Source organism: Drosophila santomea, chromosome 3R (genome assembly GCF_016746245.2).
Source record: "Drosophila santomea strain STO CAGO 1482 chromosome 3R, Prin_Dsan_1.1, whole genome shotgun sequence".
NCBI classification, from domain to species: domain Eukaryota; kingdom Metazoa; phylum Arthropoda; class Insecta; order Diptera; family Drosophilidae; genus Drosophila; species Drosophila santomea.
Window position 1 is genome coordinate 3,778,163 of NC_053019.2, and position 17,183 is coordinate 3,795,345.

At 43.1% G+C, this 17,183-nt stretch overlaps 1 protein-coding gene across 3 annotated transcripts in view; it reads right to left on the reverse strand.

The window, feature by feature from the left end:
• Window positions 1–17,183, reverse strand: part of LOC120450976 — a 47,996-nt gene that overhangs the window by 25,952 nt on the left and 4,861 nt on the right. For 2 of the 3 annotated variants that reach the window (XM_039634269.2, XM_039634272.2), the window contains exon 2: window positions 15,478–16,347. In XM_039634269.2, the coding sequence (XP_039490203.1) occupies window positions 15,478–15,849 (372 nt within the window). In that variant the 5' untranslated portion in view covers window positions 15,850–16,347. Of the gene's footprint in view, window positions 1–15,477; window positions 16,348–17,183 lie in introns of those variants that run through there. The other variant, XM_039634270.2, reaches the window with a different exon arrangement.

Consider the following 17,183-nt stretch of genomic DNA (forward strand, 5'->3'; position numbering starts at 1 on the left):
TTTATTACGCATCGTTTGCACATCGAGTGCGGGCCACACAAAAGTGAAATGCAGTTATAAACTCTCAAAATGAATAATCTTATATTGCTAAAGCAAACAAACAAAGACACGGCCCACAACAGTTGGCTGCACATTTGAAATTGGCCAAGAGAGCGGGCAAGAAAGCCCGCTTCAAATTCATTACGTTTTCTTATGTTTTTAAATGTGAGAAAATTTTTGAGATAAATTCCTGACTCTCGCCTGGAAGTTTAATTCATAAACACGAGGGCAATAAATTATTTTGTATTGGAAAAACCTACGCAGATGCCTGCTGATGTCGCGTGTAAGTTAGTTCAAAAAGAAAGTCTGCCTATGATTGCTTTGTTTCTTTTTCCACACCATTGTTAGCGGCTTTCAAAATATTTCTGCTCCTTTGGCAAATTGCGGCAAATACGTTTCGAAAATAAGTGAAAAATAAATCAGAAAACTTAGTCAAAACCGCGGACAATAACAATGAAGCCGATCCACAGCACAGCAGCCTCAGCAGCAACATCTGCATAGCATCTTGTCATGTCGCTTGTCGCTCAACTTTTACAACGCGCTCCTCTGTGTTTTTATTACTCCATTGCTGGGAAGGGATATGAATGGTTGAATGCTCGGATAGTTGGATGGGTGTCTGGATGGAGGAAAGCCTGCGACATGTCAACTATTTCAAGGCTAAATCAGCGAGGCAGCCAGTCGTGTGTCAACAATGTTTCACCCTCGCCAACCAAGGGGGCCATTGAACCCCGGACTGCAGCTCGGATTTATGGAACAAGTCGGAATGCATTTGCCTGTCATTTCGTTAATTGAAAGTTGGTGACAACAAACAGCAGAGGAAGTCGGAACGGGCCTCTCGGTGAGTAATTTCATTTGGATATCCTTCATTCAGGCACTCCGAATTACGCCCAGATGGAATGCAAACAAAATTGTACAAGCGGACTAACTAAAAGCAAACTCGCAATCAATTAGAACAAACAGAGGTCTGTTTTCCCAGGCCCATTTGGCGACTCGTTAAAATAGCTTACTCACAAACACCGCCGCACCCTCACAGCCACAAAAAGTGTTGCTCATTATTTTTCGGCCTTTCGGCCTTTTTGGTTGGTTTTTCTGCTGTGTTTTTCCAATGCGTTCGAAAATAAATAATAATAATAAAGTTGCACGATACCCATACTCGTACGTGTACGAATTTAAATGAAGGCAAAGCGATGACGACGTCAAGTATCTCGACTGTTTCGCTTTAAATTTATTTATTTTTGTACCTCTTTTTTGGGACATTTGCTGGGAGCAGTCGTCAAATCGTCAGATGCGTTTCGTTACCTCATAAAAAAGCCAGTCTGGGCTTAGAAAATGCAACACAGGAAAATAATAACCTTTCGTGGTTTCTGGCGCCGTGACAAATTTAAATGAGCACTACTTTTGGGTGCAGCCCCTGTGACACCACAACAACGCCAAGAAAAAACGAAAAAAGGGGCAACAGCATATATAGTAATAATAATGGGGTCATATATTACTAATGTGTTTGGATCGCCGGCGTCTGCCCGAAGCTCCGAAATGAATCAATGCAAAACTATGAAATGCATATCGCAACGACAGCGGCGCAGCAAAAGCAACAACAGTGACTACACAGTTGACAAGCGTTGCCCGCGGCGCACAGTGGGCCAAACAGTTGAATTTTGGGGTAAAAGAGAAGTACTATAAAGGGTAATCTCTTGCACAAAAGAGGCCAATTTTGTCAAAAAAATACCAAATGCTAGGATCTTTTCAAAATGGAAATTCCTATCAGCTAGTATTTTTTTGAAACTGCAGCCCTGAATCCATTTTCCATAATCATTCTTGTTGCCATTGTCATTATCATAATGGTTATTGGGAAACTAATTGTTGAAATATAAGATATAATTTAAAGACGTGTTTCAGTTATCATATACCCATTACCGACCCACTGTTCTGCAACGCTGGCGATGAATCAGTTCTACAGCGGATGGAGGCAGGGCAATCATCGTCGTCGTGGGGCAATATGCTCAAGGCCTTGTGTCAGAATTTTTATGAATGAACGCGAGAAGGCATACAATTTACACGTATTGAGTGCGCTTAAATGCTCCGCCAATCGCCGGCGAGCAAAACTGAGGCAGATAGCTGAGATCTCAAAAGCTAAACTATTTGCCAGCATCCTCGGTGATTTCGAAGTTCGCCAGAGTTCGCTGAAAAGCCAATGCAATGGCTATGAGATAGCGGGGTGCATTGAACTCCAGCATCGGACGGATCAACCAGTTGAGCAGTCAAACAAACGTTTAAACGCTCAACAGTCAATTCCATGCGACTCCATTCAATTCAATTCGAGTATCTGCTAAAAGCAGATATTACCAACTGGCTTTTGCCAGCCCGTTTGCCCGTTGCCTATTTGGTAGGATATCGTGTTGGCCGCGGTTCGTTTTTGGGCGGCTCCATCCTCCAAAAAGCGAGTGTGTAGCCGGTCACGTTTCAACTATCAACTGGAAATGGTTTTTTGATTGGCCATCCCCCCAGAGCAATGCCTATATAGTTCTCGAAATGCGGAAGTTATGAGCTAGCCAAGATTAACCTGCGCCCTCCTCCCTTCGCTAATGGCGTATGTTTTCTAATCAATTTTCGAACACACTGAAAAGTGCCTTGCAGCGTTAAATCGATAAATTGCGACGGGCCATCTATGTATGTGGCCATGTTGTTGCTGGCTGGTGTTGTCTTCCCCATTAGACAACAGGCTGTGCAATCTTTAGTGTCGTTTGTCACCATATTTGCCACTGCAGTTGACACTGATGGGGGACCAACAACCGAGAACCACACTGCAACCCACCCAGACAGCCAGCCTCTGCGGTCAGCTCCGTCTGGGTCTATGTCTACACTGAAAGAAGTGCACTTTGAAGTCGAATTTAAGGTAACACGTTGCTTTGGGATCGTAGATCCCACGGAAACCACTTTGTGTGCTTTATCAATATGATATTGATGTGCATATGCAAATCCACGGCTAATTCTACATTTTTCCTCAGTGCATTAAAGCCACCACCAAACTTGTTGCTGCCTGCGCCCTTCATTAGTCGTGAAGCTGGTTGGGAAAACACAACTGTGTGTGCGGTGATGGCATTTGATGTGATCCTGGACCTGCGGGCTCTGACTGACTCCCCTGGGTGAGCAGCGCAGGTTTTCGGTTGCGATTCTGTTTGGTTGACTGGAATTTGATTATGCACCAGACAACCAACCAGTGTTTGGAGCTACGGGCATTCTGTACCATTCCCATTTTGAAACCCATTCCCATTCCCATTTCCTATTTCCATTCCATGGTTGCATCTGCGCAAAAGCGTCGAGTGCAACTTGTCATTGTTTATCTGCTGTGGCAGTGCCTGATAGCTCGTTGTGCTTCTGCTTCTGCTCCAGCTTCTGATTCTGATTCCGCTTCCGCTGGATGGTGGATGGTGCATCTCAGATGTTCCTGTTGCAGCTGCCTACAATGCAACATGACTTGGTTGTGCCATTTTCATTTCCATTTTCTTTGCCTGCCTGCCCAAATGTGCGCAACTGCAGCTTATCTAAAAAAGAAGGGGCAAGAAGGGTTTGGCGAACCCGGGGTTCCATGTCTTGTCGTTCACCATTGCTTCTATTAAGGGTTTTCCCTGCCTCTGAAGAGGCGGCCATAGAAGTGCCCGCGTCCAAAGTTCTCCGCTGCTGCTGCTAATTAAAAGAGCCGGCCAGAGACTAGATACATGCGGGATCCACTCCCAAGATCGTACACGGAAAAAAAAAAAATTTGAAAATATGATTTAAAGCAAAAAAAAAAATTTCTTACATTTTTACTGTACCCCATTAATAATAATTATATTTAATATATTGTGATTCCTTTCTTTGTTTGAACTATTTTCACAGTGTCGCTTAGTAAGTGATATCAAAGACAGGCATCACCCAAGACAAAGACAAAACACGAACTGCAACTGCAACTGCAGCAACATCAGCCCCAGTAACGTCGAACATCCATCGCAAAGGGGCAGTGCTTGAGTGGCAGCCTGTTAAATGCATTTGCTGCCCTGACCCCTATTGTGACTATCAGGCCATTTGGCGGAAATTTAAATTTAATTAGAGCTCTGCCCAAGTCCGAGAACGGGAAACACAAACTCCGAGACTGGGACTGGGACTGGGACTCGGACTCGTACTCGTACTTGTTCCCGCAATCGTATCGGCTCGTTAGGACGGTCGTTGGGTCTTTGATGACTCTCAATTGAGGAATTGAACAAAGGAATATATTAGAAGACTTCGATAATATTTTTGATATACTGGAACAGAGAACGACAACGGATGCGTGGGAATACACAGTCAGAGCTATAAACACATACATTGTTGCTATACCAAATTCATTTGTTTTCTTTATGTCTCTTTATTTCTGTTTAAAGGGTAGATATTCGAGATGTTCACTGTCCCACGGATTAATGGTGGAAGATAGTATCTATATTCTGTATGGAGGTGTGCGCATTATAGCTGTCATTTTACTATTGTCAGATAGTTTATTTGCATACTTATAGTCGTCGTTTCATTCGTTTTGTTTCGTCCAATTTGCGCCACAGGCCGCTGATGAATCGCTGCTGGTGGCATGACGCAGTTCACATACCGGCAACACATATATTCATCTATGGCCAGACAATCGGAAAAAGAGAGCGCCGAAAAGTACGCACTTGAGGCACTTAAAATATATTGTGATTGGGAGAAAAGGGAGAAAGGGTTGAAGAATAGACATATGATATATGCACGGATGGGTTCCTCAAGGGGAGCAACACTTTAAAGGAAATTTTTAAATTTAAAATGATCTGACACTCAGACAATTGAGTTATGACAGCTGGTTGAGTGTTTAGTTCTATTAAAGTGCCTCCCCAGATGCTCCAACATAATATGGGATACCTAGATCCATAGATAGATACAATTCGGGCATTTCCAAGCCAGAGTTTGCCTGAGTTTCACCCGTTTGGAGAGTTCGGTCAATCAATTTGCCTCAACAAATTTGCAGCACAAATAGAAACGCTTAGATATTTAACCAAATGGTCAATTGTCACGCCAATTTAAGACGCCAAAGTCTCCTTTGGCGACTGCCGCTCGACGCGGTGATATTTTCCCCATTCAACCCGATTTGTTTGTTTTATGCCGCGAGCCAAAACCAAACTGACCATGAAACAAACAGCCAGATAGCTCTGAGCGGCTAGTTCAATACGGAATATTTGAAAATATGTCTCCGACTGCTCTGCGCCGCGCTTGACCGCTTGGAAGGGTATATTTAGTTCAAGTGATTTGTAAAATGGGAAAAAAACAACATTGTGAGGCCGGCGATTTTATTTACATTTAGTTGATGGATAGCTTTGGCTAGGGACCCCTGGATAAACCACAATTAATTACGATCCAGCGAGAGTATATCGATTGCCGTGTCCCGGTCTTCGGCTTTGACTTTGGCTCCGACACTGACCGATATTATCTAGACCTCGTCTCGAGTTTTTTGGAAATATTCTGGGCATTTGTTTTTCAACTCCAACTGTCAGGGATAGTTTTTCAAACAAACACGCACAAGCGTTCCCCTCGATCGGTTGTTGTAGTTGCGTTTTTCGCTGGAAATCATTGGGGGAGAGTGCTTTCTTTTTGAGCGATGCGTGCCTACAAAGGCGCCCTCCGAGTTCAATGGCCGCGGTCAGCCAAGATCGTTTGTAAGCCCCATGGGAAGGGGGTAAACCATTGTGTGTATATTGTACATACAGTGTGCATATGTTGGGCGTAAAGCTGCTTTATCCTGGGGATGCGGTCTAGGGCATTTTACTGTGCTTTTGTACTCCGATTCTGTATTGTGTGCTCGCAATTCATGGGCTTTTATTGTTTGCATAGCCAGATGTTTAAGACCGAAAATGTCGTTAATTGACTTACTTAACTCTCCGCTCCCACAGCAAATGGCAATTAGATGACTTAATGCTCATGTGGCCAACTGGCTGTTTGCAAAATGAACGAGTTAATTGAAATTATTCCGATATTAAGCCACCTTGCGCAAAGTTTTCCTTTGGCCTTAATTGTTTGTTTACACCTCGAAAGATAAGTAAATTTGTGCTGTTTCGCTGTTTTGCTGTTTACGATCTGGAATATGGACTGAGAACAATAAAGTATGCCACAATCTATATATAAAGCCCAATTTATGGGTATGCACTCCCCAAATACACCCATTCTTTCCTGAATATTTGCATAGCCGATAAAGAAGGCCCCAAGTCTGACACATCGGACAACTGACAAAGCCAGGGTGCACAGTCCATGGCGAATGGAGCATCTTCAGGGCGGAGTAGTGGAGATTAAGTTAATTACAATTTCGCGCTGCTCTGGCAAAGTCAGCCAACCTGGCCAAGCTGGTCAAGCTGTACATGCTGGCAACATGCAACCAGCAACTTGCAACATTTTAGCCATTGCCACTGAACTTGATCGCTGGGCCAGGGCAGTGTGGGAACGCCTATGCCATCGATAACTATATATATATATATACATTCGTTGACCAACTTTTGAAGACACCAAACAATACCCAGTGCAAGGCGGTACACCCATTCTCCCATTCATAGGTCGTCGACGTCGGGCACCCACGTAGCAAAACAAAGCAAAAAGCGAAACTAAATCGTGATTTATGATGATTATATTTGAATTGCTCATTGTCTCTCACACTCCAAACATCCCAGATTCGGCTTCAAATCGGCCGAACATTTGGCTCTAACGAACGATTTTATTTTTATCTCATTGCAAATAAATAAAAATCAAAATTGGGACTCACTGGCAGTGGTGGTGCCCTGACCATGACCATGTTGCAGCTGTTGCAAATGCAGTTTTCCAGCGAATCGTGTTAGATCTGCTCTGAGGTGGAAAAGGCACCCAAAAAAAAGGGAGCTCGAGTGCAGTTTCACATTGGCTCTCCCTTCGGGGCCAAGTTCCTCGTCGCAGTGCATTGGGTCTGGGTCTGTAGGGCGCCGGGAAAGTTAATTAATTTTCCGGCGAAAGTTGCCTTAATTAATGCACATCAGAGACTGCATTTTGGGGGCATCTAAACTCGCCAACCATAAACCCTCATCCACGGACGGCAACCCCTTAAGCCCCTTAAAGTTCATATTACCAAAGTCCTGGCATTTGCTGTTAGCAGCGTTTTAAATTACAGTTTCACTTTTTAATTAGGCCCCGCCCGGGCCAGACGTCTATGCAAAGTCGAATAGAGAGCACCAGAGGCAGCCCATGGAAAGGAAATTTTAATTAAACAGTCTGCGAGGGCTGGCACAACCAGCAACCAAACCAAATAAACCAAATAAAAAGCACATCGCACAACGAACTCCCATAGCCGGAGTCACAGAACTGCGAGTGCTGGTCAGTTGCGAAAAATGTTTCAAAGGGCTTGGCCCGGAAAAAGAGGCGGCCCTATTCAGAGAACAAAATACAAAAAATGGACTGTACTGGAAAAATATCTCTAAAGCGCTGCCAAGTACTCACCAAAGATTGCTCTAGGAAGGCCTAAAACTTACAACTATAAGTAAACCTCTAGAGCAAGTCAACAAGTGAAATGTTGATTAGTTAATAGTCGTAAAGGACGATAATATCAACGTGCGATTGCTGGTCAGTAACACATATCCAACATAGAACTGAAATAACTACCAAGAAGCCCAAATGCAAATGTAAAAGAACTCCATCGAGCATATATGTTTAATTTTTATAACCAATACATGTTCACCAATTTTTGTCGGGAGTTTACATTTTTGCTTTCCGCAGTGTAAGAGCCAGCGATGAACTAAGTCATTTGCAGACCTGAGTGAGGGATTCGAATAGGGCACGGCATTCAGCTCGTCTCAGATCGGTTTGGCTCGCTTTGGCCGGGGTTCCTGGTTTAATAGCTTCGCTCTTGGCATTGAAATATTTATCATGTCGTGCTAATATTGCCCAGAACCTCGAGGACTGGACACGCTCGATTGGACACTCGGATAGGGCGCAGCTCTGAAGGAGCTTTCCAAAGAATAAGCCAGGTCGGTTGGTTGGATGGTTAGTTGTAGTTGTCTATCTATGTATTCAAGAGGCCCCGAACTCCTCCTTCTTGGCTGCTTCTTGCGTTGCCTGTCATCATTGACACGCGAATTGCAAAAGTTAATTTAAGTAGTTTTGGCCAAAAGACGACAACACGGCAAGCCAGCCAAACTGCAGTGCAGTCCCGAAGGCCCTGCGCTTCGGCTTTGGCTAGTCATGGGCAGATTTATATGGCCATTTGGCTAATGAATTGCGGCCAGCGGCGCAGGAAGAAATAAGAGCTGATCCATGGGCGCACATAAATCATGAGAACTTAACTTCGTTGCTGCTTTTGCAACTTCGATTTCATTTCTGAGAAGCCAGATCATCGATGAGCTCGCCGTTTTTATTTTCTTCAAATGTTTTCGTTGTTATTTTACCAGCCACAAGCGGTTTTGTTTGGGCCCGCATCAGTTTTTCTCTTCGAATGCCATTTGCTTATTTTTGTTGGCCATCTCGTCGCACGCCATCTGAATTATGTGGGAGTTTTGTTGGCCCTGCGCAAACATTTCAATTCGAATCGTTTTTAATTATTGCGCAAATGTGACAAGACAAACAGTTTGATGAACACATGTTTGTGAGAAAAGCAAAACCCCGAGTAAAACAAAAGAAAAAAGCTAAATGGATGGCAAGGTCACAACAACAGTGAGCTGAAACCCTTTGCAAAGGTTTTCGGGGATTATGCCCGAAACAAAAATGCGGGCCTAAAGGAAATGCCCAGAATATACATGTACTGAGTCATCGCCGTTAAAAGATCTTGCCAAATAGGAAATATGCATTAAGATCACACTGCTAAACAAAGCGAGTCCCCACAAATTAAGGCAACGTCAAGCGGCGTGAAATGAAAAGGCAAAATTCAAAATAAATTCACGAGACGAATCGCCACTAAAGTTGAGCAAACGAAACCAGACCACATCTCATAAACAAAACATATTTATATCGAGAATCTTCTCCGAGCATCACATCCGATCCGTCAACCGGGCAAGTAGCACGGGCATTTATTACATTTTTGACTCACAGAAAAATCAACGTGAAATATTTGGCACACATTCAACCAAGAGAAGAAAAAAAGCTTGGGGCACGCGACGTTTGGCGGGGGCCTGGCGTCCCGATCAATAAAAATAGCCACTCGCAATCCGCGGCAAGACGTGGGCGAGCATCATCATCATCAAACCCAATCGAAATCATCATTATCGCCGGATGATGGCCCGATGGAATGCCATCTATGCCACAGTTAAGAGGCAAACAAAGTGCAAGGACGTCCCAAGGGGCCCGTACCATCTCATCTCAATCCCCCCGCGTTTGGCTGGATATAAAAATATCTTCTTCTCGGTATCTTTGGCCACTCTGCTCCAGAGGTGAATGAATCCGAAAATATTTCTGCACGCAAGTTGTGCGCGTAATTGCACGTTGCTGCACCTCGCTCTCGGTTATGGGAGTCACTCAGGCCCCAGACTTGGAGTCTTAGTCGCAGACGAGGAGAAGGAGCCAGATTGGGATCCAGACTCTGTGGGCTTAGCGACGGCATCTTCGGCTTAACCCACATACAGGCAAAGTTCCCTTCGCAACACATACCTAGCGCCTTTACTTCGACTGCTGATTGGCGGCGGTATCTAACTGGATCTAAATGGAGTTGTGGGCTTCAGTTCTTTGAACCAGCTTTGGACCACTTAAATAGGGAATGTGATACGAGACAGCAAAAAACCTTTTCATATGTTTTATTTTCATACTGCACATTCGGAAAGTAACTAACTGTTACTTGCAGGAACAATTATAAAACATATAGCATTCAGTTTGTCAAAAAAAACTATAAACTATTTTGCCTACTACACTGAAATACCCAGTCAGATTTCCTCTTCTCGCACACAAATGTCCCAGTTTATGGGCTCTAATATGAAAATCATTGACTTTGGCCCGCTCCGCATTTTTCACCGACTTGGCTACTCGAAAATCCAGCAGCTCGTTAGACGCATTAGGGCCTGGGACATCACTTCCCTGCGGATGACATATTGCCAAGTGGGGATCTGCTTGCCTCCCAGCTCACATACCTGTGGTGGCGGCGCGTCTTATTAGAATTTATGATCCCCATCTTTTTGCTTTCTTCGGCGCCGTCGTTTCGTGGACTTTTGTTGACTTGCTTCGCTTTCTGTCTGGGTCTACCCAGCTGGCATTTACTCTTAGTTTATTATTTATCAGGCACTTTATGGAGCCCCGAGCAGCACACGTATATATTTGCATTTATAATTTCAAATTGTTTACGGCCAAGCGTGAAAATGCCTTACAAGACAACAAGAAAATGGCAAAACTGCAAACTAAAAAAATGTACAGCAACAAATCTTTTCTAATGCATGAAAATGTAATGTGCATGACGCATCCGACACATGAACTGAAGAAGTGAATATATTCACAACTTGTACGAGAGTCAACTAATTGAATTCGATTATTCAGCAAGCCCTTGGGGTGGACAAGTCCCGGATTTGCATCAATTTTCCCACCCGCTCAGCAGTTTATGAAGATAAATGTACAACACAGCTGCGGTCAGAATCAAAGCAGCTTTCGGATAAACCGTCGAAAAATGTGAAAAACGGGTATCTGATGTTTGTACAACTAATTAATTCTGAAAACATTTGGTTAATGCTTGAAGATTAATTTAAGACAAATTTGGGTGGCCGTATCGCAAATAATGGGACAGCTGATCTAATAAATTACCTGTCCCTTAATTTCTTACAATCAACAATCGTGGGCATGTGCAAATAAATACCTAATAGGTTCCGCTTATCAATGGAAATCGTATTTCGCAATACACCACTGCAATGACTAAGAGAATTCTACTTCACAACAATAAATCTATTATTAATGAATGAAACGCTACGATGGATGCCCACGTAGCCGAAACAAAGCCCAACTATTTGCATATTTCAAAATCATATTTACGAGCTCGACTCCAATCAATAAACGCATTAGCATGGTTTTATTATGTATCACATTCAAATTGGACAAATCGGCGGTAGCCAGTGCGAAACTTGTCCTCGGCGCCATTACCAAAAACAGCGAACTACACAAAAATGTTCAACGTGGGCGATCCTAAAGTAAGTGAGCAACGATCGGCTTGGTAAGTATTATAACTTAATTAGCTGGCTAACGATTTGCGCGGATGCTTGAATGGAAATCAAATATTTTGGTAGCTTATGGTTAAGTGTTTACGGTAAATATTTAGCTGTATATATTTTTGGGCCATTGCATAACTTGTTTTGTTTGCAATTTCTTTCAAAGAGTGCAAAATAGATTTGGGTTTTCTTCGGAGAGCTTTTGTTATTGAAATCTTCACTTTTTGGCTGGGCTGATAAGTGCGTTAAGCACTTTTACTTTTTCCGATCCAAAGACAATGCTCTTAGTGTTGTAGGCCCGAGGGCCTAACTAAGCAAACTTTATTTTCAACTTTTACACCAAGTGTTTTTATTAATCAAACGCAAAGGTAAGATGCATTAACATCCGAGGAAAATTAATTGGGGCGCATCAGGGCTTCTCTACAACGAATAGGGGGTATTTCTGCTGAATATGTTCGGTTTTGTGTAAACATTTGCATGCACATCAAAAGTAACTGTAACCGAATGTTTTCCTGGGCAGCAAAAAGCAAGAAACAACCAGCAGACACTCAACAACAACAGCAACCAAAGATCAAAATCATTTGAAAAATTGTTTGGCGAAATGGTAAGACCAAATCGAAGATGGAAAATGTGCAGCATGGCAGCGGGAAAAAAGGAGGAAAAAACGAGTGGCCATCGGAAGAAACAAACCAACCACTCCCAGACCAATGCAGATGTTGCAGTTGCAGTTGCAGCAACTGCTGCTGCTGCTGCTGCGAATGTTGCTGTTGCAGTTTCTAAATGCCGCCGCGCACCAATTCACCGACAGTGAGGCAGGCACAGGCAGCGAGAATGCAAACTTTGCATAATTTATGGCAATCAATTTCGCGTGAACATCAACACGGTTGCAACGCAAGGAGATACAAAGCCGGGCTAAAAGCAAAAAGCTAAGATGGCGAAAAAGAAAAGAAATTGTGGCAACAGCAACGGCAACGGCAACTGCAAGCCATCCGTCTATCGAATGCCACTATCAACTTATTTAGTTCTACTTAAATGTTTACTTTCATCAATTCGCAACGAATGCGACTGCCAGCGGTGCAATGTCAATTGGCTGCGGATCGGATTGGATTGTCTGATGTAGCTTTTTGGTCACAAAACTATAGCTGGTCAAGAGCGACTAGACTCTCTAGTCGCCTCAACAGGATGCCCGCCATCGCAGATACAGATACATTCACTTTGCCAAGTCCGCCGCTTAGTGTAACACTTTTCGAAAAAAAAATCGTGCAAAGGCAGCCGACTCTGGGGAGTATGATTTCGCATGGCCCTAATCTAATTGCCATCGCCTAACCCAATTTCCTAGTTCTCCAATTGCAACTTAGAACTTTCACTTGCAGTCTTGGCTGCCACCCACCGAATCACCAAGCTACAATTGTCTTGCACTTTCGAGAGGATGGCTTTGAGGTCTCCTGGCTCAAAATACGTATCATTTTACATAATAAATTTATTGCCGAACAATCCGATCCCCTTTGTCTTCGCTGGTAGCCTGCAATTTGCTCACATAGAGGCAGTAGAGACAGGTGCCTGCGGCATTGTGTCTACTGTAGTTATCAAATAAATACTAAGCACTTTAGTCAAACTCTACTTCCATTCTGCTTGAGTGCCGTCTACACTGGCACTAGCACTGGCGTTATGCATTCACCGTTGCTTTTGGCCCACTTACTATCAACACTTACTTACAATAACTGAAATCTTAAAAAGAAAAACAAGACTTGAACGAAAAACCAAGTTTTTCCTGATTTATGTCCGAACAAATTGTGTGTTGGTTTGGCGTTTTCCGTATGCGTCATGATTTAAGTAAATCATGTTGTGATTTTGAAATACACTCAGCCGCGAACAAATGAAAACGGTTCCTCTCCGATTAAAATCAGGAATATGCCTGGGTCGTTATTAATTTCCCCACTTATGGACGCTTTCCCGCCTGATTAACCCCATCTATGAGAGGTTAAAATCCGCCAACTTCTATACATCTTGCAGCTGAACCGCGTCATTTACAGTTGGTATCCGTTGCACGCAATCGATGGAAACAGATGGAAAATTGTGAAAAAGTTTTAATCAAAGTGGAAACGCTTGCTTCTCCGTTTGATATCTTTCTCGCGGCTGCCTTGACACGCAATTGAAATGGGCAGCATCAGCAGCTCCGACCCAGGGCCAAAAATAAATCTCGAAGAGATTCTTCATTTCGAAATATCTTTGGGGGGGAAATTGGGGCCAAAAGCGTGGCATGGCAGTCGAGATGAAAATCCATGCGTGCACTTGACGCCGCTGAACCCACAAATTGGTCGTGTCATTAGGCAGATATTGATTTGAATTTATTGGCAATTCAATTAGGTCTAACCGAATGATCGCAGGCTGGCTTTCAATTATTTTCCTTTTTTATCGATAGGGTGAAGTTTTTGCTGCTGCTTCTGCTGCTGCTGCTTCTGCGCTGCACACATTAATTGTCTGGCAGCTGGCGCATTACAATGCGGAAATGCAGTTGAATCGAATGGATCCGAATGGAATGGAATCGAACGCACTTCACACGCAAATAAACAGGCCGTTGTTGGTTGGTCTGGAAGTTATCTTCGGGATGCACGGCAGCAATTTATTCTTCATCGAGGGGTGAAAAAAGTAAATTGTGAACTGGGCATATTGAATGGGGACCCGCGAACTAGGAATGGCGGGCAGTTATGCAAATCAGCAGGTAGTCTCCCCGGAAAGGTAGAGGAACGGCCCCTTAGGTCGGTCATTCACCGCAAGTTTCACAAGTATCCATGAGATACGCGCAACTCGCATGCAATTTGCGGCATTAGAATATGCGCACATGAATAGATAGAAAGACACAGAAGGATCCTTCCCACTCTTGTGTTGTGTAGCTCCAGTGAATGTAAGAGATTTCCAGTTAACCGCAGCACTTTGTGCACTTTCATTAGACAACTGAAATATAATTGCAAGTAAGGTTGCCTTTGCTGCTGATGGGAAAGCTGGGGAAAATAATGGCAACAAATAACCGAATAACGCCCGTGGAACACAATAAACATTCACGAAAGAAATGTGTAAATATCACTTAAAGACGAAAATGAAAGTGAAACCGTTTTCATTCATCCATTCAAACATATGAATCTGAAAAATAGATGAGAAAGTTTAATATAACTCCGGAGAAAGAGTTGTCGTGTCATTCAGAAAAGCTTGGTGTCACATTGAATTCAGTTTCCACTACCATTTCCCATCGATTTGTGCACCTATCCATCTAGATAGCCATGTACTTTCAGTACCAATGTCACTGTTGATTGCATAATCGCCTGACCGTCACTAATTCCTACGTAATTGGAAAGCCATAATGTCAGAGTCTTTGTCTTGCTGGTCGTTTGGGCCCTCCTCCCATCGCATCATGCATCGCATCATATGCCATGCACCCCACATCTGCTGCAACTTATTAATTTTTGGGGCCAACAACCGTTCCGAGCTGTAAGCGAAATGCCCAAATAGCACCCCACACAAAGCAGCTTATACTCTTAAGTGTTGGGCCGAGGCTAAAACTAAACGCTATTAATTTTTACACACGGTTTCACTGCAGTTCGAATGCCTTTTTCATGAGCTCTCGGCTCGGAATATTATAGCTCCCAGCCAGCTAAGCTGCAGTGGCAATGGTTTTGGATTTTTGAGTCAGGTTTGGTCTGGTGTGGTCTGGTCTGGTCTGGGCCATTGTTTTGCAATTTTGTTTCAATTTAGTCCATAGAGAAGGGGAGATGCGGCAGCATGATGATGATAATGAATGATGAGCCGAACAACGACCACAATACCTATTGAGTAATTACAAAAAATTTTAAAGTTTAATTAAAATTGTGTAAATAATCGCATTTGTTTGGCTTTGTTACCGTAGGCGGGTGTTACTGTTGCGAAAATGAAAGTGCCATCAAATTATGATGCTCAATTGTGGGAACAACAGCTGTCTTTTGAAAAGCTCAGCGCCTGCCACTCGATAAATTTCAAATGCTCAACATGACGAGGTAATGTATCTGGATGGATCCTATGAGTAATTGCAGGGAGTGAAAACCAGCAAACAGTTTGATCACTTCATTTTCGTTTGTGCCAAAATATTTTTTATCTAAAACATACCGCTATCACAAAGACCCGCCTATGAGCAAGACATTTTTCATTGAACAGTAGGCTAAACAATCAATGATTTAAAAAATGAAACCAATTGTAAAAACTAAAGGAGTGATTCTTATGTTTACCCATGTGCGCAATTGTCACCTACCTTGTAAACCTCCGAAAAAAATCCCGATCCAATTTTCTCCTTGACGAAGTCATCCACGGAGTATAATGCTGAAACGGCGGTGCGCAGTGCCCGACAAGAGCTGCCGGTGACCAGGCGATCCGATGATATGGTCCGCGTCACGGGCGCCGGCGGAAGACCATTTCCGATCCAACCGCCGTTGTGGAGAGGCTGATGTTTCACTGGGGCTTCTGCGGTGCCGTCCCCATTGGTCGATGTTGTGGTGGTCGTAGCGCACATACCCGCTGTGCTCGGCCAGATGAAGGGGGAGGAGGCCGAAGAGTCCACCTGGTCCACCGATAATCCGCAGATCTCCGACGGCGGGCCGGGTCCACTGTGCTGATTCAGGCTCATGTTTATTAGCTACGACGTATGTTGCTGTCGTATCCGGATGTGTATGTGAAGTTGGTTTTAGATTGTTTTGGCGTTGGACGACCTTGCCTTGCCTGCTTGTTGTGGGTGAGAGATCTCTGGGGATCGAGTTTAAAACTGTGTGGTTTGGCTGATGGCGGGGTTTTGGGCTACACCATGGAGTCGTCCATGATAACACAATAGTTGGAGGATTGACGCGACGGTTAGACGGGCACGATTTGTTTAACGGATTATATTTTTAGTGTTTGTTTATGGAACGCAGCACTAAACATTTATCGGACTCATAGGTCCCAGTTTGACGACTTTAAAAATTTTGAAACAGGAAAAAAATTGGGAGAACTATCTATCAATCACTGTTTGCTTGCTTGGTAATAGAAACTTGTGTACTTAGTTGGGTATTTGGAATGTATTTGATTGTTCTTCGATTCTTGGCACGTTGCAGTTGTGGAAGCTGCACTGGAAGCGCTCGCAGTTGGAAGTCTGAAAGAAATGCAGGCAGAGTTTAATGTTAATACAATTCAATCGAACTCGTCGCTCTAATGAAATGTAAATAAATACGTCTATACAAAGGTATATACATATTTGCTCAAAAAACCAGCGAAGCGGGCCGCGTGATCAACATTTTTGTGTTTATTCTTTTTGTAATAGGGTGCAAATTAAAATACTTCAAAGAATTCGCCTTATTTTCTGTTGTCACGCGCCGCTTAAAGTAATATCTCAGTGCTGGCAATAAATTCTAGAAAATAGGAACACGAGATATTAACAAAGTATAAAGGGGCAGAAATCAAGACAAGGCCATTTATAAAGCCCTTATAAAATCTAACAGTTTAATATTTTAAATTGTGAATTGATTAAGACCAGATCCTTACTTCGAAAAAAACTGATAAGTTCTTTCCAAAAACTTAAATCTCTTCATCAGATTAAGGTACTACGAAATTGGTGCTCTATCAAATACTTCAACAGCGGTTTTATTTATTTATCATTCGAGTTTTGGTAGACGTTTTGCATTAGCACATAGCGAAAACACATCGCAAGCTAACAAGAATGAAATAATCGACCCCGCTCGAATTTGCTAATAAATATTCAGGGTCAAAGTCGACTACATTGGCAGCGATTTGCTTATCAACGGGCTCTTGCGGTGATTATTATGTATGTGTAGGTATTTTTTGTCGTTTGATAAGGCAACCTTTTCAGGTGCGATAAAACACACGAACTATTATTTTCACAAAGCCAACCGACTTCATTTCGCATTTCCTTTTTTCGAACTAACAATTTAATTTACCAGCAATTTGGTTATCATTTCGCTTACTTTTGTC